The sequence below is a fragment of the Lemur catta genome, chromosome 3 (genome assembly GCF_020740605.2).
Source record: "Lemur catta isolate mLemCat1 chromosome 3, mLemCat1.pri, whole genome shotgun sequence".
In the NCBI taxonomy this organism is placed as follows: domain Eukaryota; kingdom Metazoa; phylum Chordata; class Mammalia; order Primates; family Lemuridae; genus Lemur; species Lemur catta.
In genome coordinates, this window is record NC_059130.1 from 3,525,229 (window position 1) to 3,553,152 (window position 27,924).

At 44.7% G+C, this 27,924-nt stretch overlaps 1 protein-coding gene across 1 annotated transcript in view; it reads right to left on the reverse strand.

Moving 5' to 3' along the window:
* Positions 1-5,554: 5,554 nt before the first annotated feature.
* The window catches only part of ILDR2 (immunoglobulin like domain containing receptor 2), a 61,487-nt gene continuing 39,117 nt past the window's right edge, over positions 5,555-27,924 (reverse strand). The window contains exons 6-10 of the mRNA XM_045546614.1: positions 27,066-27,242; positions 18,830-18,943; positions 14,477-14,693; positions 12,718-13,390; positions 5,555-11,382 (exon numbers count right to left, since the gene is read on the reverse strand). Of these exons, the coding sequence (XP_045402570.1) occupies positions 11,347-11,382; positions 12,718-13,390; positions 14,477-14,693; positions 18,830-18,943; positions 27,066-27,242 (1,217 nt within the window). The 3' untranslated portion in view covers positions 5,555-11,346. The remainder of the gene's footprint in view (positions 11,383-12,717; positions 13,391-14,476; positions 14,694-18,829; positions 18,944-27,065; positions 27,243-27,924) is intronic.

Sequence of the window (27,924 nt, forward strand, 5' to 3'; positions counted from 1 at the left end):
AATCTACTGTCATTTGATAGAGTTATTTAAACCTGAAGAGTCACCAGGAAAAAAATGAACGCTTTCCGAGTTCTCCTCACGGTGAGTGCCTTGGACATGGTATTCACTTCTCTTGAGGGAACAGCTCCTAATAAACGGATTTTTCCCCCAAGAATCTTCTGTTCTCAATTTTTTAAAACTTGTCCAATATATTTTTTGAACTCCCGTGTCAAATGCTGGAACGGAAAGAAGGTGTAGTGGGTATTCCATGATCAGACGAGTGCGAGATATTGGTTGCTTGAAAGCAATCAATAAGTTGTTTTGAAAAAAACATATTTTAAAAGTCACATTATCTGATGTAAAAATTATATATCTACATATATATATTGAGGTAGCCTAGTCCTATCCTTCCATGACCAGTGTTGCATACACATAAAGATTACAAGTTAAATGGGAGCTCACCAAGGGACAAATAACTCCCTGAATGCAGGGTCTCCAGGAACCATGTTAGAGAATGTAGCTTTGGTCTGAAGCCGAGATGCGCAGGAAAGACTCTGCCCAAGAAATGCGCTCCCCTGCACGTGAGAGAAGGAAGCACAAAGGTGCCGGCCGTCCCTGAGAACAGGACGTGAAAGAGGATGTGGGACCAGAAAAGAGAATGTGGGGTGCATAAGCACTCAGCTTCACGCTGTGAAGTGTGGCACAGTGAACTTCAGACTCTCACAGATCCACTTAGTTCTCCTTCCTTGCTTGTACAGAAAAGAATGAAGAGGTGAATAGCTGTCTTAGTCACTCTGGGCTGCTGTCACAAAAATGCCATGGACTGGGTGGCTCAAACAACAGAAATGTGTTTCTCACAGTTCTGGAGACCGAGAAGTGCAAGGTCAAGGGAGCAGTACATTCAGTTCCTGCCGAGGGCCCTTTTCCTGGTGCGCGGGTGGATGCCTTATCGTATGCTCACACGGCAGAGAAGGAAAGGAAGTGATCTCTCTCTTATCTCTTCTTATGTGGGCACTAATCCCATCACCAGGGCTTCACTCTCATGACCTAATCACCTCCCAAAGTCCCCATCGCCAAACACCATCACATTGTTGATTAGGGTTTCAACATATAAATTTGGGGGAGACACAAACATTCAGTCCACGGCAATAAAGAAGCAAAATGTTCCCTGTTGTATGGAAATGAGAGAGGAAGGAGGAAAGCATCTTGTCCGACATCAAGTAGTTTTCCTGAAACTGTCTAGAATCTCTGGCAACAACGTGGTAGGTAAATAATTAGCAGACATCGTGGGTAGGAGAGAAGAAATGAGGGTATTGGAACAATCCAGGGAAGAGATGAAAGGTCCAAAGTGAGGCAGCGACACACAGATGGATTCTAAATTCAGAATGAGCCAAGTGTAACCAAGGAGATGCGCTGGTATGTGGAAGGCTCTGGTGGGATTTGTCACTGAACTGCAGTGAAAGCAGCCTCCCTGAAGCCCTGGGTAGGGATACTATGTCTGAGGAGTTTGGCAACCAAAGGCCAGAAGGGCTGGTTGTTCAGGGCTCTGTGGCTGCAGAAGAATGTTTTGGATGCAGTAGTGCATACCTGTTGTTGTTGCTGTTGTGCGTGTGTTTTGTCTGCCCAGCACCCCGTTTCCCATTTCCATTTATAACGCCTCCCTCTCTCCTTTGGAGAAATGCTCCTGTCCCACACTGCAGTCCATCGCAGCCCCACCTTCCGGGTCTCAAGTGGACTTGCCACCTCCCTGGCTACAATGCTTGGCTCCAATATGGGCCCAGGACTCAATATGGGTCAATCACAGGCTTCCTCCAGGACTGTGCTCATGCAGAAGGCCCTTCGCCTGTCAAATAAGTTGGGAAATGGTGACTCTCAGACTTCTGGTGGCTATAGTCCTGCCTTGTAGAGAAAGTCTACCCTCTCTGGGGAAAATATAGTTGTAAAGAGACAAGTAGATATGGGAGATGGACAGAGAGATAATCTTACCACATCAAGACCCAGATTTGTCCTCAGTTCCTACAGCTCTTCTTCCGTACTGTAAGCGACTCCAGGATCTCTCGAATAAACTACCTCCATCCCCTCCTTTTTTTTCCCCTTAAGTTAGTCTGAATTAGCTTTCTGTCATTTGCGACCAAAAGATTTTTTGCTAATACAGCTTCCAAAGGAAAGAAACATGAGCGGCTATTTCCCTGGCCTGAAGGGGTGAGAAAAGCTAGCTGCCTAGATCATACCAGCAACTCTAAGAGGCGAGGAGGAAGGTGCAGCTATTGCTGCCTGTTATCAATGAATTCCTTTCAGTTGAACAAAGGGCTTTTCTAAGAACAGTGTTAAACAGAAATTGATACATAGATAGCCCTTCAGCTTTGCTCTACTGGAGACTGACATCTCAGCGTAAAAAAAAAAAAAAAAGAACCAGCAAGAATACACTGGCACTATGCACTGTACAAGATATGTAACAAAACATAAGAAAATATCTCCTGAGAGCAAGGATTGTTTTGTTAAAAAAAAGTGCTTTAACATGACACTGTGGAATTTTCTCCTCTGCTTGTCCTTTAGAGACAGTGAGAGTGAGAACGAGAGAGAGAGATTCGTCTTTGTAGAGCCAAAGGCCAGGGAATGGACGATTTAGGTCCTTTGGTTGCATAGTTCAATGACATAGTTTTGCTTGTTACAGAGAAACTGGCTCCACTATAAACCTGAGGAATCAGAGTCCTGACCTGACTTCAGAAAGCATTTGTAACTCAGTGGTGTTAAAAGCACACTTTAAAATAGCTTTAAAAGGCGTGTGCCTAATTCCCACTTGGTCCCAAGCAAAAAACATGAGGTTTTTCCCACGTGGTATCTACAGAAGTCTGCCCTGAAAACATAATATGGCAAGTCCTAAACTTGCAAAACATACAGAAAAACTTCTAAATAAAGAGCTCCTAATGCATTTAATTAGGTTTTCCAAAAGTTAATCCATATATAGCTTTTTAAAAATACATCTCTTAAGTAATGCGAAGCACACTTCTATTCCGTACTTTGAGTGCTGGAAGAGAACCAAGCCATTCCCTTGGATGCGTGCCACTAGATGGCGCGTCAGGCTCACTCACTCATCGTCCCTCGGTGGCTTGCTCGCTGCCTCCACACCTCATGCCGTGTTTGGTGAGTCATCTCGGGCCACTTGATATGCATTCAGGAAATGATTATAACCAATTCAGCAGAAAATATAACTTTCACCTAAATGGTGTAATGAATATTATTAGAATGTTCTGCCAATATTTTCCAAGAGAACCTGACATCAGTCTCCTCCTTATTTCTTGAATTGAAAGAATATAAAAAATTGGATTAGAATTAGGCAGTTGCGAGGAAAAATAAATTATTTCGTTTTGGGTAACTCTAATCCAGCCTATGAATCTAGTCCTTCCTTGCTTCTTGAACGAAATCTAAATCCATAATTTCTTTGGCTGCTCTTAACAGTTAATGGCCTTCTGTTCACTTTGAACCCCTAAAATAGTCTTATGTCAGTAAGAGAATCTGCCATTCTTGTATATTTATCAAACTCTGAACAATGTATAAAATTAGAGCATCTTGCCCTCCCTATCCTCAGTTTGTGTTTTGTTTTTTTTTGTTGTTGTTTTCAGTTTAGAGCTTGCATTAGTGAGAAATGTATGTGCCTTTTTTTTTCCCACTTGGCACATCTACTCCTTCTTTATTCAATCACTCATTCTCTTGGGCCCTCCGGGGTTGCTGTGTATATGTGGAGTCATTATGGAGAAGAGAGCAGATAGGAGCAGGAAAGGTCTTTCTTGACAGGCACCAATGTAATATGGCATTCTACCAAACATGAGTTTACAATTAAAAACTATAAAACACATAAAGAAACAAAATCTATGAACAAGAGTTAGTAGAAGTATCAATAACAAACTCCAAAATTAGATGTACAAGCACTATAGATATTGGAACTACTGGATATAAAATTTAAAATTAGTATGTTTAATATATTTAAAGAAATAAGAGGGAATTGTACACAAGAGTAAGCAATGAGACACTATCAACAATGACTATGCAGATTTGAAAAAGAACTCAATTAAACTTCTAGAAATGAAAAATATATTAATTAAAATTAAAACTCAAAAAAAGGTGATTAGAGCTAGCTGAAGAGAAAATCAGTGAACTAGACGATAAACCTGAAGAAATTACCCAGAATAGGAAACAGAAGACAAAGAGAGAGAAAATACAAAAGACAGATTAAGCAATGTGGAGGATAGAATAAGAAGACCTAATATTTAATTGAAATTCTCAAAAGAGAGTTTAAAAAGGGAAAATATTCAATGTGTGAATAGCTAAGTGTTTTCCATATTTGATGGAAAATCCAATCCACAGATTCAGGAAGCACAACAAAAAGAAATCCACACCTGGTCCCATGTTAATTAAACCAAAGAACACTAGAGACAAAAAGAAAATATTTAAAACAGCCAGAGAGACAAAACAGATTGTTTACAAAAGAAGGGTAATGAAATTGGTAACTGACTTCTCAAAAGTAACAATAAAAGTTGGAATAGAGTGGAATAATAACTTCAATGTGCTGAAAGAAAATAACTATCTATCTAGAATTGTATACCAGTGAAATTATCTTTCAAGAACAAAAATGAAATAAGACTTTGTTTTAGATCAACAAAAACTGATGAGTATCCCACCAACAGATCATCACTAAAGAAAACTTCTTTCAGAAAGAAAAGATGTCAAAAGGAAGATCTGAAATGTAGGAAGAAAAGATGTGTAGAAAAAACATGTGGGTGATTCTAAACAAATACTTTATAAATAAAAACAAAATATATTTTACAGAGCTGAAAAAGCAAGATGGAATTAAAACATCAGATAAAAGAGCGCAAAGCTCAGAGGAGGTAATCAGAGTTAAACTGTTTGAGAGTCTACATTTAAGTTAAATCTACATGTTAACATTTTTAGGTCAACAACTAAAAAAAAATAATCGAGCCCAGATGCTTCAAGCAAGGACAATTTTTCCATTCAACCAGGCCCTTAAAATCTGGAACTCTCTTAAGAGGGCCTGGCTATCAAGAGAGGGATTAATAGTTCCCCAAGGTACTTACCACTTCTTTGCTAACAAAGGTTTTAAGTTGCCTTCTCTTAATTATGGTGCTGTGGAATTTCTCAACTCTTTTCAGAACTTAAAATGTCCCCCCACAATAGCTTCCTTCCTCCCATCCCTAACTGTAATTTCTTGTAGGCAAATGCTTGTGCCCTTCTTGAAAATGAGCTAGGTACCATTACCTCGTCCAACCACCTTTCTTACCCCTCATCTCCTCCTGAACGTCAGATGGTCTGCGGTGAGTGGTAAGAGTGGCAACAGAATTTATCCAGGCTGTAACTTATTAAAATCTGTAAAAACATATATTATTCTCTGTCACTACCTGCCTTTCCTATAACCCCACAATATGTTTTCCTCTATTATGGTATTTTAAACAATCTGAGGAAGGCATGTATTGTATGATTCTTTTTCCTGCTGAGGCCATTTAATGTCAGATCATGATTAACCATAGTTGTGTTAATTAAGAGTTCTTGCTAACAAACGTAGGTGAGAATGCTTTATTTAGTTAAAAACATTACAACCAAATTCACTTTGTATGTCTGACAAAGAAAAAAAATCATGGGCAACAGTGATACAAACATTTCAGTTCTGATGTCACAAACAAGGCGCAAAAACAAATGGACATGTGACTCACGAAGCAGACTTCTGACCCTCTTTGTCCCATTGTTTCTATTCCCTGTTCTTTATTCCCATAAGGAAATTTCTCATGTGGTAGTGTCTAAAACTTTTTTTTCTAATAATGTGGCTTTTCCTTAAAGCCAAAGTAAAAAAGAAGCTATGTATGTCTCTTTTAGCCTTCCCAGAAGAAATGGGTCAGACCACATTTACCTTGTGTCCAGCCCCACCAGGAAACTCTAACAAAACTTTTAGCTAAGCTGCTAATCTTTCTCCTCACCTTCCTTCTCTCTCTCTATATATGGCCCCTCTTAGTTCTACCTAAAATCTCAAAATGTAGTGAAAATGCCAGATATTTTGCTCCTAAGCAGCTCCTGCCCCCAATCCTGGAATTTCTGAGTCTAGATAAATCTGTAGTTTTGGTTCAGAAATTCCTCTTCAAGAAGGATTTCCAATAAAAGCTGAAGCACATATTTACCAAAGCCTTTTCCCCCCACAGCATGACTAATGAAAATGAAACTCTCCTTGAGGGAAGCCACCTCCCTCTTAGAATAGCATTTGAGGAATGGTGCTTGGTTAGATGAAGCAGTAACAGTGTCTGTCTTCATAGCTTCCCTCCACCCATGACACGAGCAAGCATCAAGTCTAGGACTCTTGTCATCAGGTGTTTGGCTGTGAAGAGAATTAAACCAGATTCTGGCTCCTCCGATATTGTAGGAATTGGAAAGAACCCTATGCAGACAGTCAGAAGGCCTGGCTCTATAATTTTTAAAGCCATTTAACCATAGGCGAATCACTTAGCCTTTTTCAACCTCAGTTTTATATTCTGTATGATGGGACCACAACATCCTTCCTACCTCCATCTAGGGGCTGATGTTAGGATCAAATGAGATAATGCATGTGAAAGTGGCCTGTAAACAGTAACACACCATAAAAATAATACAAACATTACTAGTATTAACTTTCTTATCACTCTCAGGCAGTGCTAAAGCTCAGCTGCTGCTTAAAGCAGCGCAACATTATCTTTGCCCCACTGTCAAAAGCCCCTTACTCGAGCTTCATTGATCAGTTTCCCAGGTGACTAGGAGGTAGGATCCTGGTGGAAAAAAACTAGGCACTTTTTCCTTCTAGGATTTTAATTACCTGGGCCCCTATTTTACTGATTTGGATTTCTACATCCCATCAGTCAATTTCAAACACTTGTAAGATTCTGGCAGCATTTAAATCTGATTTTGGAAAGATACATAATGTAGATTTTATTATTCTTGCCCACCCCACTTTGGGTCTTCAGGTGGAAGTGGTGTTGACCAGCCAGGCTCATAATTGGTGCGCTTTAAACAATTATTTACTTTTGCCACTTCCCCAATGGCCTCTTTTCTTTCTATTCATGATCTAAATTTTGTTCAGAATGGCATCAAGGGAATGAGAAAACTACCTGTAATCTTGTTGTCAGATCTAAGATTGTCACAACAGATCACTATTCTGGGAATAGAAACATCTATAGCAGGCTCCTGGGGAGTGCCCCTAACTCTCCTTTCTCTCTGCCTCACAGTTTTCCACTTAACAGGGTCACAGCCAGACTGCTGCAAGCCTCACCACTGCCATCCCTAAGGGAGCAAGAGGGACCTCACTAGCACATTTGAAAAAAAAAAATCCCAAAGCCCAGGGAAGCCTCAGGACCAGCTTCTTGGGGTACACCAGAGGTATGACCTAGGACATTTTCCAAATGCATCTGACTGCAGGACTTCCCTGAAATGCATATTAAAAGGACGAACCCACCCAATCAATCCCCAAGGCAGGGCCCAACAATTCCTTTTTAACAACAGCAATCAAGTAATTCTCACGGTTAGGCAACTTTGGGAAACACTGATCCAAGCACAAAAGGCCCAAAGGTTGGGAACCTAAAGACCTAACAGGTTTGCGACTTCACTACTGACAGTGATGGTTTCTCCATCAATTAAAAAAAGTGTGTTGAGGCGGTGAATTACAACAACCTGTTACTTCAGCCTCTCTCAAAGGCTATCTAAGATCTAATAAGGTTGTCTACATTAAGTTTTGCAGACTGTTCAGAAACATTTGCAGATAGGGCCAGGTACCTCGAGGTTGAGGGGCAGCCTTTTCCCATCCCCACATCCCCAGTGTGCCAGTCCTGTGCCAAATGCAGAGTGAGGGATCATAAGGGAGATGAGAAGCCCACCACCTCTGTGAGACCTGCCCTTGTTAGTGAAGGTGGGCAGCAACACTCAGCGGCAGTAACTAAGCCCCTGGCGAAGCAGAGTGAGCTTCTCCATGAGCACGCTTGGGCAGAATAGCTGACACGCATCACCAGGTCCATGGCCACTGTCCCCAACTTCCTAATGAGTCTATGCATGGCTTAGAGAAGGAGTTCATCTACCAGGGGACACCCCCTGCCACCTGCATCCACACTCCCTCCTCCAGCACGTCCCTGATTCAGTTGTGACTCACAGGCAAACAGAGCTCATGACTCATTGCTCTGGGCTCCCTGCCGCTCACCTCTCCTGGTCCTAATTCACCTCTTTTCAGTTCAGACTTTTGAATATTGGCTTTTCAAATCACTGAGTGTATCTTTCAGCAGGATGATGGACAAACACACACAACACTTAAATATCAAAATATTCCCATTTAAATGTAAAAAACCTTTAAATCTCTGTGTTTATTATAATTTATCCATAGCACTATTTCATACTACATGTATAAAATCTAATTCTTTCTTGGGCATGTCTTATTTCCCTATTAAACTGCAGCGTCCCAGTGGATAGAGAACATGTCCTACGGAGACTTACTTCATACACCAATAAAACCTAGGAAGGAAACTAACGTGTACAAGCACTTTCTATGCAGGACACACTATTCAAAGGAAAAGAAACAAAGGGATACATAGAGAAAAGTCAGGGGTGCTGAGGATAGCCAGCTTTGCCTTGACTTGTTCATTCAACCTTATCTCCTGCGCACGCACCCGGAAACAACTGCTTTTTCTCTCTACTGAAGGCCTGGAAGTCTGAATGATTTATGCGGCTCCACAGAGGACAACCTGGTCCCGACCCCCCAGGTTATTCCAGTGGCCTGCTATCTTCTTTGTATTTTTTAATCTTCTGTCCGTAGTTCTGTTGTCTTTGGAATTACAGGTTTCCAATTTTTGTAATTCTTTCCCATGGCCACCTTCAACCTTCACCAAAATCATACATGCCCACAGCTTAAAAAAAAAAAAAAAAAAAAAAGCAACATTTTTGGTCTCTGTAGTTGGTGCTCTTTGGTGGTGAGAAGCCTGACACAGTGTATGAAGCGATAATAGCTACCACAGCTACCCAGTATTCTCCAAAATTGCCTGAGCAAGTTGAAATCCAAAGCTGGTGACTAAGAAATGTTTTCATCATCTTTTCCATCTGAACTGGGGCCCAAACAGACTAGACCTAGGCTTCCAGAGACCAGGGACACTAGCAAGTCTAAAACTCAGCACCAGGGTTATGGCTTGTGTCTTCCAGCCCTTGGAAGTGCCAGCACTGGGTTGGACTGTCCGCCTGATTCCTCTGGGATAGGCCAAAGCAACTGCGAAGTCCTTTTGTGGGCCAATTCTCCAAGCAACGATACCAGTTCATCCCTCTGACTCTCACCCAGCTGCTTCTTTATTTCACTGCAAACATGGGACATTTTTTGGAAATACCATGAAGTACAATGGACGCCAGTGAAATGGTAATAGGGCCGAGCTCCAGTCAGGTGGCTCTGGAGAAAACCAAGGAGATGCTGAAGAAGAAACATTCTTCAGAGGTTGTCCATGGATCCACAGATGGGGAAAGAGCCACTGCTAGATTAGGGGATAGTGAGGTCAAGCATTTTTGTCCTACAGTGATTTAATGCAACCACGTGTCCCACTGTAAGAGTGCAGGCTGAAATGCTTTGATAACAGCCTGTCAGATAAAAGTAGAGGCTGTGACACACCTAAGTGTGGATGGAGTAAGGAATTCAGGGCTGAACACTGGAAAAGAAGAGTCAGTTCTGTCCCTGAAGAGAAACGAACATATAAAGTGTGTCAACTTCTCACACCTTGAGTAGGAATCAGAAATTTGCACTGGGCTCAGCTAGGCAGTTCTTCTGTTGGTTTTGGCCGGACTCACGCATATGTTTGCAATCAACTGAGAGTTGACAGGCTGTCAAATAGCGTAACAGGGGTAACTGGGCCCTTTTTTCTCATCATACAGCAAGACAGTCCAGGCTCATTTACTTGGTGGTGGTTGTAAGGTTCCCAAGAGCAGCAAGAGAGGACACGCCCCACGCACAAGAACTTTCAAGTCTTTACTTGTGTCACATTTGCTATTAGGCCATTGGCCAAATCAAATCTCATGGCCAACTCCAGATTCAAGGGGTGGAAAAAAAAGACCATACTTCTTGCTGATAAGGGAGGAGTTTGTGGCCATTTTTGCCATCTACACAAATTACAAAATCCAGAGAGATCTAGCTTTGGGATTTAGGCAAAATGTATCACATAGGCAAGGGTGGGAACAGGAAGTGCTTCTTCCTGAGAAAGCGATATCCTTCATCTCCCAGAAGCATCTACAGTGGTAGCCTAGTTAGGCCAAGAGATACATGCTCCACATCCCTGGTGTCCTGGAATAGCAGAAAGGATTCACGGTCAATGAAGTAAAAAACCAGAAAAGGCTGAGCGGAATTTGTGGAGGAAATGGCCCACATTTCAAACATGTTATTTTCCTCTTAAATTCATTCTCATTCTTTTCTATTTGCATTACTGCTTTCTCTTCTTTTTCTCCCTCTTTCATGTGTCTATTTTAAGCATTTATCAAAAGGCACCTGATGACAACCTACTCAGAGTGCAGAGGGAGGCGGGGCTCTGTGTGTGGCACCAACCTGTGAAAGTTGAGAAGAGGAAGAGAAGAGCCCTTAATGTCCAAGACTCAAATACTGATGTGTACAGCACAAGGAGAAAAAGCAGTTTATGTTCTCAGAATGGAAAAAGAAATGCCACTTAGACAGCTTTCCAAAGGTACACTCTCTTTTGTTTTGTCCCACTCACTCAAGAATTGTCATTCAGAACGGCAAAATTGAAGTCGTTTCTGTGATTGTCCCAGAGGTCACTGTCACTTAGCTCACCAAAGGCTTTAATCTTTAGTGTAACAATAGTCATTGACTAGTGACTGGGAAGTGATGGGGATAAAAGGTGTATTTTGCCTTGAAGCTATCTTCCCTTGTCAGCAGAAAGCCTTCTTCTAATAGTAGTAATAAACTCTTCTGTCTCTAAGCATAGCACAGGAGGTACAGAAAAGCATACTGTAGGCATAGGCAATTTCTGGAGATTAGCAGTCCAGAGCTAATTCTCTTTTAAAACTGGAAATGGAGTCCTGGTTCCGTTAAGGAAGGAGGTTTAATTCTATGGGTGAGAAACTCTTTATGTGAGAATATTCCCACATGTTGTTTTCTTGATAAGTTTCTCAGACTAGTTAGATGGCAACAGAGATTTGAAATCAGCCTCCCTTAAAGGCTGCCTCCCATCCCTTGCCAAAGCAGAGGTCAGCAAATCTTCCAAGGTGATGGCCACAGAAGGTCCCAGTTCTGCTGGCTCTTGGAATTGTGTCTTGTCACCGTAGGCTGCATCTTATTTCCAGTCATCCAGAGAGATGTCGAAAACATCAGACCACAAGGGACATCCTGGTTGGAAAGTCACTCTAGGGAAGAGCACAAAGAGCCTGACATTAAACCACACGGTAAGTAAAGAAGCAACCAACAACAAATGGTTCACTGGGCAAAGTCCCACAACCTGTTCAGAGCCAGGCTCACCCTGACTCAGGACGTTTCATTAGACTTATGATGACTGATCCTAAGCCTCAACTGGTGCTGAAGCCAATATACACCTGAAAGAACTTAGTTCTGTGGCCAAGGAATAACTTCCCGCCCTCTTCAGGTAACTGCAATGCTTATAGCTCTACAACAGCAAGTGTGGACGGTGTACTATAAATCTGAAATCATTTGAAAGCTTCTTCCCTATTTATGGTACTTTGGTCATTGCATTTTTCTATTTAAAGGACAAAAAGACACTTAATTGTTTTGGAGAGGTTAGTAATAATGCCAAGACCTTTTTTCTGTTCACATTCTTTCTCCCCATACTACACACTAAAGAAAATATCAGCTTGGAATCACTAAAAACAAAATGGCAAGGAGGCAGGAACAGACGCATCAGTGCTGGGAGAGTGGTCTCCAAAGCACGGAGGTCAGAGGAACTTTGGCACCCCACAGTAGACATCTATGGCTGTCCCCAGTGTTTCTCTGAGGTCCAGAGCTCACATGTGGGGTCAAGGGATGGAGTGCACTGCTCTTGGCATTTAGGGAGTAAGCAGTAAAGTCTACATAAGGCCACTTACAGCACAGACAGTGAACTGGGCAGGCACCATAGAATTTCCTTCCCATATACTGTGCACAGTGTACAGTTTATACTCAATAAAACGTCAAAGAGGAAAACAGTAGTAAGCTGTCCTTTGTAAACAGCAGTGGCTCCTAAGCTTCTCGGCGACGTGGACTCTTGTGAATTTGACGTAAGTTACCATCCCCGGCCTCAAGAGGGGCTGAGGGTGGGGAGGAATGCACATACGAACATGCACCAAACACTCTGCGCACGGATCTCAGAAGCCCCCGAAAGGCCTGTTGTGATGACGGTGTTAGCATCCCTGATGCTAAGTGCTTCTTAAACCTGGCTGTTAACGATCAGATGCTCTCTGTAAAGCACACCTCGGCTTTCTGTCTTTACTCAACTGTGCAAGGCCCCCTGCTCACTCCTTCATCAGGCCCCGGATAAAGATGGAAAAAGACCCCTCACATCCTCGGGACACGTTCCCCAAGGCAGGACGACCGGGCTCCCTCGGCCTGGCTCCCAGGCGGACCCTGGGCGGGGTGTGCCTCCCTGCTCCCCTCTCCTTCCTCTCGGCCCCGGCCCGGACAGCGACCCCGCCCGCCCGCCGGGGACACCCCGCGCGGCCCGCTGGCGAGGGCACCGGGCGCGGCCTCACGGTTTTCTTGGCGGGCTCCTTCTTCCTCCTCTTCTCCGAGTTACTGTGGTAGGGCGGGTCGCGGCCGCGGTAGGACGGGGCGCGGCTCAGCTCCAGCTCGCTGTAGGGCGGCAGCGCGTCGTCGGACGCGTCCCCCTGCTCGTCCTGCGACTCGCCCGCCTTGTAGGTGCCGGGCGGCGACCAGGCGTAGTAGGAGGCGCCGCACGGGCCGAGCTGCGCGCCGCGCTTGGACGGCGTCTCCAGGCTGCCGCCGCGGCTGGCGCCCTCGGGCCGCGGCTGCCGCTCCAGCGGGCCGCCCGGGAACGCGTGCTCGTACTTGGGCGCGGCGCCCGGCGTCCGGCTCAGCAGCCGCGGCAGGTGCGCGTCCTCGGGCGGCCGCCGGCGCGCGGGGCTGTAGGCCCAGCCGCGGTCGGCGTCGGCCAGCGGCTCGCGGCTGCGGCTGCGCGGGCCGTAGTACTCCTCCGGCGAGCCGTCCTGGTAGAAGCCCCCGTGCGCCCGGGACTCGGGGCGCTCGAAGCGGCTCCCGCCGCGGGCCTCGTGGCTGTTGCCGTCGGCCCTGCGGGGCCGCGGGCCGTACGAGTCCGCGAAGGCCGCCAGCTCGTCCATGGAGACGGCCGGCACGCCGGGGGCGAAGTTCTTCCGCGACAGCATCTCGGATTTGGAGCGTGGCTGGCTGCGAGCAGAGGAGACAGGGTCAGTCGACCGGCTACTGCGCATGTGCCGAAGACCCGCCGCGTGCAAGGTGGGGAGCCCGAGGCTGGGTTCTAAGGGCACCCATCGCGCTCTGGGGCTTCGGTAAGGAGACCCCGGTGCACGCCTCGGTGCACGCCCGGGTGCATAACCCCGGTGCACACCCCAGCTCAGCTCCCGGCTGGACGAAATCACCTCGGGCACCTCTCACACCTCAGAATTTTAAGAGAGGGTAACCGTGTATCTCCTGGGTCTGTGCGAAGGATCAAATGGAGTCGTGTGGCTAGAGATATTTTGTGATCTATAGAGTGCTGAAACACCGTGGGCCGCCTCCTGATCATAGGCTGTGACCTCTGGTTGGCAGCCCCACATCTCACTCCACCCACCCTCAAAGCCAACATAAATGGCAACATGCACAGTTGTGTCCCCAGGAGCCCCTGTCGTGTATGGTAACACACGGGCCTTTTCCTCCTTCAGCACCAAGGGCCAAGTCACCTCTTAGGGCAGGAGGCCGGAGGGACCCGTGCAGCTGCTCAGAGAAAGGCAGCGTCTACTGTCTTTAACTGAGGGCAAATCTTGGCCTTGAATACCTGTTGGCCACATCACCCTGGTAAATTCCTTAGTATCTGTCAGCTTACGTTTCCCCAGTTTAAAATAGGGACATTAATAGTAGCTGCCTTTTAGAGTAATGAGAATTAAATCCAGCAGTACAAAGTGTTTAGCACTTTACCTTTCACAAAGCAAATGATCAACAATGATGGGGATGATGGGTGAGATTTTTTAGAGGTTACAGGATAAAATATATTCGAAAGGCAGAGATATGTTAAGGTTCATCAAGGGGTCTAGAGCACCCATTTCAAAAGGTCTTGAACGATTTACACATCGTGTCTCAAGTGTCCCCTTGCTTAATGAATGTGAGATGTTCAATAGCCTATAGACAGAGATATGGCAGGACAACCCAGGATGGTAGACAGAGATGCTATTGGATAACAAGAGCCTCAGATCTACTCTGCCTTCCAGCTCCTGCCCCGTCATGTCCAGCGCCAGATCTGCCCCTCACAGTCATCACCTGTGCCTGAAGCTCTCCCGATCCTCTTTGTTATACTCCACAGCCGGAGGCCCCCGGCTTGCCCCGCTGTTGCCGCCCATGATGCCTGACCAGTAGTCAGGACTGCTCTCCAAGTCTCCAGACACAGGGAACTGCTTGCCTCGCATCTGATGGTAAGACTGGCGGAAATTGCTGTCCTCGTCATGCAAGGAGCTGAGTTCTGAGATGGTGTTGTTATCTGCAGGAACAAAACCAGGCATGACAGAGCTTTCTACCTGTTAAACAGTATGGGAATGGAATTCTGTTAAAGGCTGAAACCACAGGCCCCCGGAAACTCCTGCCTGAGGGCCTCAGTCCTGTCCAGGGCGGGTTACAGGCATTAACTAGTAATATTTGTGTTCTTAGCTCCGCAGGAACTGGCTCCAGTTGGAAGCCTACTTGTTTACAGAGAGGGAGGCTTCCTACATGCTCTGTTCTTGGAATAGAAGAACCACTGCTATTGTTGCACCTAAGGCAGGCTTTCCAGAACTTGGTTATCTGTAGCTGGCCCCTCCTGGTACATCATCATCCTTGCTCAAATGTTTTCTTCTTCCTGTATAATTCTGTGATGAGCTGTGATTATCCCAGGCATGCTGGGCCAAAAAGGGAGAGAGAAGCTACAAAATACTGCATCTTCCCTACCGCTGGCCCAGTCCCAAGATGGGCTTTCAGAGCCAGGACCACCACGTGCTTTAGGGGCACCCCATTCTGGGCTCCTTGCTCTGCGTCCCTCCCCACACAGCAAGAAGTCTACAGACCAAGGGGAAATTCACAGCTAGTGTCCATATGCCCCCCCCCTGCTAGCTCACGCTTATCCAGGAACCTGGAATATCCTGCCCGAATGGCACCAAGTCTAATTCCAGAGCCTGGATAGACCTCTTCCCCTCCGATCCAAGTTTTCCAGGTATATGTGACCTTGGGTAGCCAAGTGGAGGTTTGGGAAGAAAAAGAGGGTGGGCTGTACTGGCCTGTGTGCCTCTACCTGTACTCTGGCCCCAGCCCAAAAATGTAAGGGAGGTGGTCTAGTCACAGCCTCCTCATTTCCTAAGGTGGCATACGTTAGATTTTTATAAAGGCACTTGTGAACAAGGACCAGAATCACAGTCTAGAAAGAAAAAAAAAAAAAAAAACCCAACTATTTATTTATAAAACTTTGAAATGTACTGAATTTCATTGTACTTTAAAAATAAATCTAGTGAATCTATTTGCAATGTAACTGAATCCATTTGTTTTCTAAAATGCTTTCATTAGAACTTCAAAATATTATTCAAAACAATATTCACCAGGTTTAAGGCCTGGCTGTTGAGTGAGAGGTAAGCCAAGATAAGGTGTGGAAAGCACAAATGTGTGTCTCAGCTTCCCCCCTACATCCCCCCTGTCTGTCTCCAACAGTCCTTGAGGGAACAGGGAATTGTGGCACAAAGATGAGGAAGGGCCTCCTAATGCAGCCTCCGAGTCCTGTTTCACCAGGGACACAGGGTTTACCAGGAATGACGTTCAGTTTAATCATGCAGTTTTTAATTATAATTTTTAAACCTTTTCTTCCTTCTAAAGAGAAGGGCCTGTGCTTATTTCAAGGAAAATAACTCAGATACTATTTGATCAATAAAATCTAGAAATTCCCCTTTCTCATGATCCCTGTGAATCCCAGGGACCATACAGAAGACAACTTGAAAACATACCAAGTGAGACTATGGAAAAATAACATTGTTGGCTCAGCACTTTCCTTAAGCTTCGGGTAATACTTGATCTTCTTCATTCTCGGATAGTGAGGGCTATCTATGTTTCACTGTTCACAGTGATGGACTGTCTGAATTGTATGTTACACTAACATTTCTGCCAAGTTGAACATGAACATGAACATAAACGTCTCCAGCCTCACAGACACCAAATAATGTAACTCTAGGACAAGGGTAATTTTTTTTGTTAAGGGCCAGAAAGTATTTCAGGCTTTGTGAGCCATACTGGCACAACTAGTCTGCCATTACAGCATGAAAGCAGTCTTAGATGGTACATATCGGTATGGCTGTGTTCCAAAAAAACTTTATTTACAAAAACAGGGAGTGGAACGTACTTGGCTCAGGACATACAGTTTGCTGACCCCTGCTCTAGGACTTCCCACACTAAAAACACCCTGAAAACAACTCCCCAGTTAACAAGGGAAAGGCAAATGAGGACCACATTGGCTAGCAAATTCATGAGTCTGGACCTCACATTCTCAATTTGTACAGAATCTATTACTCCTGCCCCAACCTGAAACCATGAGATCCATTTTAAAATGAGATTTTTCAAGATTGTCCCACTTCCATGATCTACGCCACTGTTTACTTTGCTCTTCAGGAATAAAACTTCCAAAGTAAACTAAACTATATTCCTACTTCATCTCTACACAGTAATGTCACCCTGCAGGTTCCAGGAGATCTGAGTTCCCGTTCTGGCATTGGCACTGAGCACTGCTACTGGCTATTTTCCCTCTCTGCCTTCCTTTCTTCCTCTGTAAAATGAAAGAGATGGATTTAACAACCTCAGGGTCCCTTCCAGCTCTAGCATCAAAAGTTGTATGAGCTAGGCCAGGCGCGGTGGCTCACACCTATAATCCTAGCACTCTGGGAGGCCGAGGTGGGTGGATCGCTCGAGGTCAGGAGTTCGAGACCAGCCTGAGCAAGAGCGAGACCTCGTCTCTACTAAAAATAGAAAGAAATTATCTGGCCAACTAAAATTATATATAGAAAAAATTAGCCGGGCATGGTGGCGCATGCCTGTAGTCCCAGCTACTCGGGAGGCTGAGGCAGGAGGATTGCTTAAGCCCAGGAGTTTGAGGTTGCTGTGAGCTAGGCTGACGCCACGGCACTCGCTCTAGCCAGGCAACAGAGTGAGACTCTGTCTCAAAAAAAAAAAAAAGTTCTATGAGCTAGATGGCTGTGGTCTCCGAACAGAGTATGCTGCTACAGCTATAGGGCCACACACAGTTTGCTGCTCAAAAGTGTCTTGTGTAAAGAGCACAGGACTAGGAATCAGAAGAACTGGGTTCTAGTCCTGATTCGGGCTTTTGTTTCCTCATCTGCACACTGCCAAGGCTGACCTAGGCCATCTCTAAGGTACCTTCGACTCTAGGATTCTATTACCTTCTGACCAGCCAGCCCCTGGAGACCATTTTAATCAAGGTAGGCAGACAGGAGACATCACCTAAACCAGAATCCATCCTTCAGTTTTAACCTTAGTTGTCAACTTTTTCTCCAAGCTGTGAGATTCACAGATTTCCTGTACAGGCTTCTTCTTAATCCCTGACTCACTCTGTCTCTGGCCCCTTACAGGGATCCATGACAACACTATTACAACTAGCTTGTCAAGTGCAGTGACATCTGCATTCCTGACATTCCAATCTGGAGATGGTCTTTTTATAGCCCGTGTGGTGGGAGGATACAGCAATGGATACAACGCAGACAGGATGAATTTAGAATTGCAAACTGGGTGGAATATGTTGTCCTTAATCTGAATAAAGCTCCTCTAGTCTGGGACTGTTTCCCCAACAATTCCATCAAGTCTCTTGTTGGTTCCAAGAAGAGGAAGGTTCAAAGAGAAAGCGTAGTGACCTCACTCCCATGCCTGCCAGCACCCTCTGATAATTAGCCTGTCCGTGTCAGACCTGCCCTGTGTTGCCTCCTGTGACAGACGGTAATTTGGAATCCGCCCCAAGAATCAGCTGCGTCAGCTACAAAGTCTTCAAGGGCTGGGGGTGAGTTAAGTGTTGGGGCCTTGCCACCTACAGACTTAGTAATTAAAAAGTTCTTTTGAGAAGAGGAGCTGCCTCTTTGCTTCCCCTTCATCTTTGCTGTTGGGCATCTCACAGGAATGCCAGCCTCTTTTCCCAGACTGATTTGCCAGACTTGTTCTTTCACTTTCATCGAGGCCTCCATGTAGCAGGTTGGCAGCTGGGCTGTTCAATGCTAGGGCCCTTCATGTTGGGAAAAACTGATACTCTAACTTCCACATTTTAAGTCATTGTTCTGAATGTATTTTAAAGGGAACAGTAGGGAAAGACTTTTAATAAAGCATTCCAAACTCCAGGATTATGCAGCCCCAGCAATACCGACTGCCGCGTGGAGAGACACAACATAAAGCAAGGTGGTACGCGATTGCTCTACTCTTCACACCATGAGCCTTTTTTCTCCCTTCTGTGTATATGGAGCCACTTTCTTCAACAGCGTCACCAGCACCCTGCTAGTTCTGACCCTACATAAGCTCAGAGCTGCCCAAGTTTGGTAACCTCCAAATCCCCTTTAGCCACTAACTCTTGCACGATGCACAGATCACATAAAACCAACAGATGCTCACATCTGCCTCTCATCCTCCTGGCTGGATCAAACTGAGCCAGCTCCTTCTCGACATAGTACAGGACCTTCATGGAGTCTCTCTCTTTGTCAGCTTGGATCCGGTATCCTTTGCGAACTGTTGAGAAAAGTACGAGAAGGTGAGCTGAAAAAGGAAAATATCAGGAGAAGAAGGCCTCCATTTATTTTACCAAGTAGAAAGCATGGTTCCCAATTATAACAACTCTTCTTGAAATCACCTAGAAATAATAATCTATATTTATACATATGTGACCATACCTACGATCCCCTTTATTAGATGGTGCCACTGGAATGAAGGATCTAAAGGTCAACAACAAAATTCCACTGCAGGACATTTTCAGTCATTTGTTAACCTCTGCTTCCTATCTTCTGACCTCTAGGCTTCCACTTCAAGCTCATCTTCTCAAAGCTTTTGAGTTCCATTAGAGGAGAATACTCACACTAAGAAAAGACCACTTTCTAGATTGAGGACATATGTCACTCTACAGTCTGAGGATCACATCTTCATTCTGTGGAGGCGTAGGTAGCTTTAAAGCAGATACTCAAACATCAGGGACTTTGACAAAGGTGGCCTGAAAGCCTCTAGTTGCATGGGAGGTAGTGCAAAAATTCCTTAAACTGAGTGGTACAGAAGAGCTAATTATTAGATTTGAGACGATATACACAGTAGTACAAAACGTAATGCAAATTATGTGGATTTTTAATCATAGTCCCATTTTATTTGTTTATCATTTTCCCTTTAGGAAAAGGAATACTGTATTTTAGACATAATTAATTCAACCTGCTGCTATGTGGTTACAAGCAGGTGTTATTTTCAGCGCTTAATGAAAAAATAAAACTAAAGCAGGAGAGATAATACCATCTCGCACATACCCGTCACTCATATTGTCAGGGACAGAGGCTGTTTAAGCCCCATGTCACTTAAGTATCAGTCTAGCCCAATACCAGCCCCGAGGGTGATCAGACACCGGCAGGCCTCAGGCACAGAGAAGAGAAAGAAAAACCCAAAAAAGAGAAGGGAATGGTGGGATGCGGAGACAACAATAATGGTACTTAGACAACACTGGGCACTGAAAATGTGCCAGGCACTGTGCTACATGCTTTACACGGACATCTGTCCCTCACAACCACTTAAAGAAATATTGTTATTAGCCACATTTCATGGTTGAGAAAACTTTGGCTCAGAGGGGTTTCATAACTTGTCCAGGAATAACTTGGCAGTGCCAGGGCTGGAACCAGGTAGTGTGCTGGACCCTCAGCTGTATTAGGGCATCTTGGCTCTCTAGAGTCTAGGAGAGACAGTAAGAAGAGGGAGGTGAGGAAGACAAGGAAGTACGGCCCAGAGTAGGGAATGCTCTTAGGGGTGCCATGGGCGTATGGTCTGCAGCATGGCTCTGTCTTCCAATGGGGCAGGACCTTACAATGGGGTGTAAGCTGGTGACCTAACTCTACCATTTCTTGTTCCCAAAGTGGGGCAAATACGTAAAGAAACCACGTGACTGCACGTGTCTCCAGAGAAAACCCTGCTGTATAGTCTCTGGTCATGTTACCCTGGCTGTGGACAAAGCCCTCCTACACAAGCTATTTACATGGAAGACTGAAATATAAAATTCCACAGCACTCTAATCACAGCCCAAGCACTGAAGACAGAGAAGTCGCCCACACACTCATTTGCAGGTGCACTGATTTTCTGTATGAGAACATACTGGGCAGTCCACATGCATCTCAAATTCTGGAATTGCTTAGAAAAAAAATTAACGAATCCCAGCACATGGTTTTTCGTGGCACCTTCTCCCAGAGGTTAGATCCATAATCCCTGCATGGAAGCAATTATTAGCAGAAATGATTTTATTTATTGAGCTACACATTCTTCCATCTCTGCAGAGGCGTTTCCAGAGTAGTACAGACAGTTCAATTAAATTGCAATTATCCCACGGAACTGCTATGTCTGTTCTGGAGGCAGTTCTGTCTGATGGATGAGGGCTGGGAGGTAGGGAACTAGGCATCCTGTAGGCATGCTACTGCTGGCTTATTAAGGGACCTCAAATGATGACCGAATACCTAGGACTCAGTTTTCATGTCTATAAAATGCAACTAATACTTCCCAACTTCAAACAGTCTCTTAAAGAAGAGAGGGCAACTAAGACCAAATCAGTGGACCACGTTGAGTTCTTTGTAAGTATCAGGAGCAGTTTAAATGCTGCCTCATCCAAACAGCTTTGATTCTCATAGCTAGAAAAGTTCTGTGTTTGTCTCTCTAACTTACAAATCACTTGGTTCAAACTTTTATTATGGCCCTTTTTATAGTTTGTTTCCAGTTATTTGTATAAATATTTAATCTTCTCAAAGATTCTTGAAGGAAAAGGATCCTTATCACTCTGGATCTCCATGGGCCTAGAATTGTGTTTTACACATAGTGGGCACTTAATACATGTTTGTGTAATTGCAGCCAGTCTGAGATGAAGGCAGGGTTAATAGTTTCTTTGAAAAGTGTATTTTCAGTAGAGCATCCCTCTCTAGACTGTAAACTTCCCAAGGATGAGCATTAGGTCTCTCTGTTCACTTCTGTATCCCCAGCACCTAGCATAGAGCCTGGCACACTGTAGACACTCAAAACATGTGGGTTTGCATAAATGAATGAATGAGGAGAAATTGGGAATAGAAACTACATTACAAGAGATTAGGAAGAATGGCAGATGTGGTTATGTAGGTGATTTACTGGAGATTTTTGACCAGGCAGGGAAAAGCATGAATGGTAGCCTGGGGAAAGCAGCAAGGTTTAAGTAAGTATTGTGTAAGTATTATTATTGATGATTTTTTTAAGTAAAGGAAAACTAGCCTATTTGTAGGCATTAGGGAAGGGGACTAGTCCACCTGCAGCTGTGGTTTATCTCCGTGTTCTAGTGCATGGTAAACACCAGTAATACTGAGAGAAAGTCCTGGGGGTGCCGTTGCTATAGGGAGCAATGTGCCAGCTGTCCCCTGGCAGTGAGAGATAGCTGCTACCCTGAGCAACAGCTGGAGCATCCTCAGTTAATTGCAACTTGGACTAGAGCTTGGATTGTTGTCTATGTCATTATAACAAATTACACTCCTCATTATGATACAGATTTGATTGTGTATGTATGGGTTATGATGTCCTTGAAAAGTTACAGTAACCATTTATAGCTTCAGATGAAGACAACAGTTTTGTCTTCAATACTGGCATTATAAAGAGACTCCACCATGTAAGATACTTTCAGCTTTGACATCTCAGAAGTCTAAATTCCTCCAGTTTTTTTTTAAAAAAGACAGAGGCAAAGTATTGATCTTTAGACTTTAGGGGCAGCATCTATTTGGTTTCAGTAGCTAAAAATCTAGCCATTCTCCCTTTAAAAGGTATTGGGTTTTTTAAAAATGGTAAGCTACAAGTTTGTGCAGCACACTAAACTATTCTCTTATCCTGGTAGAATCTGGCTCTATGTCACAAATATGCTCAGGAGCATATGAAACAGCAGAAAATCTTTCTTAATCCTTCCTCTCCAAGGGTGACATTTTCCTTTCTGAGCCAGCCATCATGGAAGAATCTTATCATATATTGCCTTGTATTACTTACTCATTTTATTTCCATTCACGAGCCCTTAGCAACTACCCTGCTAGACTGTAAATTCTTTGAGGACAGAAAATTTGTAGGTATTCATTAAATTTTTCTTGATTTGAAAGCAAACAGAATGGTGTCAGATTGATTTTTATCTGTAATTTGTCTGAAGAGCAGAGAACTCTTCTGATGTATGGTGATGTTTTAATGGGAAATGTCCTAGACTATTGGCCAAAGTCCAGCATATTTGGAAAATGGCCTTTTTCCTGGTGATGTTTCAGTTTAGGGTCGATGGATGATTTATTTCTGTTTTCGAGTTCAGTCTGGTCCAAGTCCTTTGGTTGGTGTGGCTCTTCACACTTCAGCTCCTCTAATTTATTAGCCTTGCCAACTTTGATTTTACTGGAGAGGGGATATTGGGATATTCACTTTGATGCCAAACTATAATTTCAAAAAGTCTTACTGTTAAAGGATTTGAGGTAATACTTCTGACCCAATTAAGGCTCAGCTATTTTTCAGCTAAGTTCCCCTTTATAGCCAAAATTCAACTTGTAAAACTTGCAAAAAAGAAGTCTCTAGGCAGATACCCATGGATATAGCCTTGTTCCTCCTGTCCTATCTTAATGAGCTAAGCAAGGCTGTTTATGGATGACGGAACAGCTGCCAGATTCCACCCCCCAGGTGACAGCAGCTCAGTTGTGGGAGAAGTGATTCTGAACATTTGCATATTCTCTGTATACATACAGTAGGCATATATATATATATAGACACACATCCTTATTAATTTTGAAAATGACATTTAAAACCCTACTTGCCTACTCAATTCTTTTATACAAATAAGAATTCACAGGTAGATGTGGAATAAAATGGATTAGAGCAAAGCAAGAGTAGATGCAGGAAGAGCAGGTAGGAGATAATTGCATTAAGCAAGGCGGGAGGTGACAGCAGTGAGGACTAGGATAGTTGCAGTAGAGACAGAGGAAAGTAAACCAATTCAAGGTTATTTTGAGGTACAATCAAAAGGACTTGGTGACCAATTGGATGAGGGAAGAGAGGGAGAAGAAAGAGAAAAGAATGAAGTCCCTGCTTCTGGTTTGGGCGTGGAGGTGGACAAGGATGCCATCCACTGAGATGGGATATATAGAAACTGGTTTGAAGTGAAGCAGCAGAAGATGAATTCAATTTCCTTGAGGCTGAGGTAGGAATGCCAGCAAGGCGTCCAGATGGAGATGTTCAGAGGCAGTTGGATACACGAGACTGAGGAGCAGAAGAGAGGGTGGAGATGATTATTGCAAGACATCAGCATATAGATGACGGCTGAAGCCATGGGAGTGGATTAGATTTCCCAGGGAGAGGACATCAGACAGAACAGGAACATCTGGAGGATGCACAGTGGAAAAACAGCCAGCATACAGAGAGATGTTAGGAAAAGTTACAAAGTCCAGTGTTGAGAAAGGCAAAGAAAGATGAGTGGGTCGGGGGTGGCAAATGCTTTTGGGAAGTCAAGGGAAGTAAGGATTGAAAAGCATCCATTAGATTTTGCAAAAGGCAGTCTTGGCAAGAGACAGTTTCTGGAGCAGGGAAAGCAACAGCAAGATGGAAGTTAGCTGGGGACTTGGTGAGAGCAGAGGGAATGGAGACATCAAATACTCGAAACACTTTCAAGCAAGGAGTACGGCTATGAAGAGGAGAAAAGGGATAGGGAAGAAATATCAGAGGACTACAGGGTTTTTTGCAAGTTGTTGTTGCATTTTAATGGGAGAGATCAGAGCATATTTTGAATGCTGATAGAGAGGAGTCATTAAAGAAGGAAAGGTTGGAGAGGTGGGGTGTGAACATGGTGGAGTGTGGGTATTCAACAAAGAAAGGGCCTTAAAAAGCTGAAGGGGATGGATCCGCAGCACAGGAGGGGACAGTCTTCTTTCACTGGAAGAGAGAAGGTCTCCAGTAGCCGCCATGAAAAATAGGAGAAGGAATTAGGATGCCTCTTACCTCTCTCCCTTGCAGCAACCAACTGGCTTAGCTCATCAAAGATGACTTTTCTAACTACAGAGTGTTCAAAAAAGTATTGTGTACAAATGTAATCTGAAAAATTACTGTTGCTAGATAATTACCTAAAATTGAAGTAGCATATAAATATAAAACAGGCTAAATTTACATTTTTATAAGTCGTCATTTCTCAACATTTTGTCCTTTAAACAATGATCTACATGGAACATTGGCTTAAGCCGCCATTCTTAAAGCAGGACTAGCCAAACATCATCCCTACTGCCGCCCACGGGACCATGAGTGCAGAAGTGTGCCAGGTAGGGCTCATGAAGAACAATGTCCTGACTCAGTCAGCCAATGTTGACACGGGCCAGACTGGCTGTGGTGACGCTGATTGCCATCTTCCCCCTTTTTCCTTGCTAACAGAACCCCAATTTTGTTCACTTCCACGGTCAATAGTTGTTGAGGCCTAAGAGGCGGTCTTGATTAGTTCAAGCCAATCTGGTTTAGGAACAGGTACGGACACAATTCTTGCAGATAAACTGCAAGAAGTCTGCTGAGTGGGGGAGAAGCTACTGGAAAAGTTTCCTTTACTCTTGAGAAAAGTGGCACAAGGAAGAGGCAGACCATTTGCTATCTCCAAATGCACCTAATACCTGAAACTACAGCAGTCATCAAGGGATCGTGAGTGGAGCCAGCTGAGTAGGACAGAGGATGTGCTCCGGGTGACAGCACCCAAAATGGAAAGATGCCACCTGAACCATTCAATTAACCAACCCTAGAACTACCCTACCTTGGCATTTCTTATAATGTGAAATAACACATTTTCCTATTTTTAAAGCCACTTCTAATTACAGTTGGTTAGGATGGCAGGATGGGGCTGAAATGACTGAACTATAACAAGCGGGAACTGGAAAAAGACTAAAAACGGGAAAGAGGAAGTATCTGCTGTTCTATGAATAAGAACAGTTTTGTTATGAGAATCTGTTAAATAAAAAGGAAGAGGAAAAGGATTCTGGAGGGAAGGGAAGAGAAAGAAGATTGGAAAAAAGGAAGCAGCCAATAAAGAGCATGAGCCAAGCTCCATTAATGTCTCTTTTGCCCACACCATCCTTTGCGGAGAGGGACTCTATTGTCTTTATCTCCCTAATTCCCTGTGTGTCCTTGATCATTAACTTTTACTTCTCAGTCTGTGACTCATTCTGCCTCAGACGTCAGAATTCTACTAATAGTTCCAGGGAGAGAAAAACACATACGCCAGTTACTCACTGAGGGTATCTATCCACTGCTTCCACAGTCAGGCACCCGCAGTTCATTAAGTGGGCTCGATACGCTCCCCCACCGCCCCCTGGAGGCGCGCTAGACACCTCCAGGGGAGAAGTGTCTGTTTTACCAACCCTAGGGGCTCAGCCACATCTAGGGATTTAAAAATCACCCAAATCTACAGCACATACAATGATTACCTTCACTACCCTGTAATCCTATTCAAATGCAGCAGGAAAGCTATATTTTAATGCCTCTCCACCTCCCTATCCTACCCTGTCCCTCCACCTCTACCCCGTACCCCTGCCAATAGCTACAAATTTATCATGCCCCAAATGGGGCTAATCTTCACCCAGATCAGCTCTCACCAATTACTTCATTCCTGTCTATGATCTGTACCGCTAGACAGCTTGGGGTCATCTTGGAGCCTCCCTTTCATTCATTCCGCAACATCTCATTGCCTCTTTCAAAGTGTCTCTCAGATTTACTCACGCATTTCAACTCCCATGGTTTCCATCATAATCCCGATATTCACGCCAGAGTCACTTCAGTTACGTCATAGCTCCTGGACTCTGGCTCTACTCTCTCCCTCTTACCACTCGCCCTGCCATGGTGCCACCTCTGCCCTCAGGAATCTGCTGCTGTGGCTCGCACACCAAGCCCCGACTCTTCTGGAGGGTTTCAAGGCCTTCCCTGGTCTGGCTCCCCCGGACCCCTCCACTTTCCCCCATCAGTCTGACAAGCTGGACACTGCCAGACACCCACACTGTGCCATCCCAGCTCTGGGACTTCCCCACACTGGCCTTCCCATTTGGAGTGCTCAGCATTCCCCACTCCACTTTCCTAAATCCTGCTCATTCTTAGGCCCAGCTCAAATCTCCCCTCCTCCCTGAAGACTTGGTAATCATCCCAACTCTTTCTTCCTTGAACTCCAAGTACCATACTCTTTAGTATCTACTTGTCTTAATAAAGGTCCATTCTCTCTCTCTCTCTATTAGGCCACACTACTTCTTTAAAAAAAAATCATGTCCTACACTGCTTGCTGACCCTCATGGTACCTAGTGCAGTCCTAAACATGAGGTAGGGATGAGATAACTATTTATTAACTGAGTGCTCAACATTCAAGGGATACCTAGTCTCTTTTTCTTATAGTTTTAGTTATCGAGGAGCCTAGGAAGAAAGCAGGGGTTGGCATGTCGCAATGTCCTACAGCCCTCGGAAAGCCTGACGTACTCCAAAAGATATCTGACCTAGCTGGAAGGGTCCCACTTCTGGATTGGAAATAGCCACTTTCCAAAGATGTGTCACTGAACTGACTGCACGTGTCAGCAAGGAACCAGGAGGGAGCCCAAGACAAGCATGGGGCGGGGCAGTCTGGAACTACATTTACCACTGTGGCTTCCTCCAGTGGAGTCACTTGGTGCCAAGGGAGGTAGATGAGGCTTGTCCATCAGCATGCTGGATGAGGGGGCTCCTCCCAGGGGGACGGAGGGGATGGAGTAAGGGCCAGGGACACCGGAGACAGAGGGAGGGTACCCGGCCTTTGCTGCTTTCCCTGCTTCATACACTGTGGAGGGAGATGAAGAGCAAGAGAGATTATATTGTCCCACCCGCCGCAAAAATCCCACTCACACCAAAAATCCCTGAGGATGCACTGAAGGGAGCTACTGAATGTGTGTGTGTGTGTGTGTGTGTGTGCGTGTGTGTGTGTGTGTGTGTGTGTGTGTTTGATTCATCAGCACCACTCTCCCACACTCCCTTGGACTCCCCTCCAGCTCTACCAAAAGGCAATGACATAAGGAATTACAGTGTTTAGTACCTGGCAACTGAGTAATTAAGCGGTTCTGGGAGCTGTCACAGCAGTATCCTCAGTGACAGTGGCAACCCACTCAAAACCACACTGTCTTTAGGCTGCCTCAGCCCTTCTGCAGGAGGCCTAGCACAGGGGCTGCCCAGGGCTGCTTCAAGGAGGATCCTGAACCTCTTCTAGGGAAGGAAAGCAAGCAATGAACTTGCACGTAGCCTCTGCTCTGTGGCTTCAAAAGCAGAGTAGATAACCTAATTCCTCCTCGAAACTGCTTTATTCCTAAAGATACCTGGTGTGCCTCTCACTTTCAAGATGTGTTTGGTTTATGGCAGGGGTGTCAAACTTAATGCCTACAGGGGCTTAGACAGTCAGGTAAAAATTGTGACTTCCAAATGAAGACTAGTCCCTATGGTGGCCCATTTCATCATGGGAGTAAACAAAA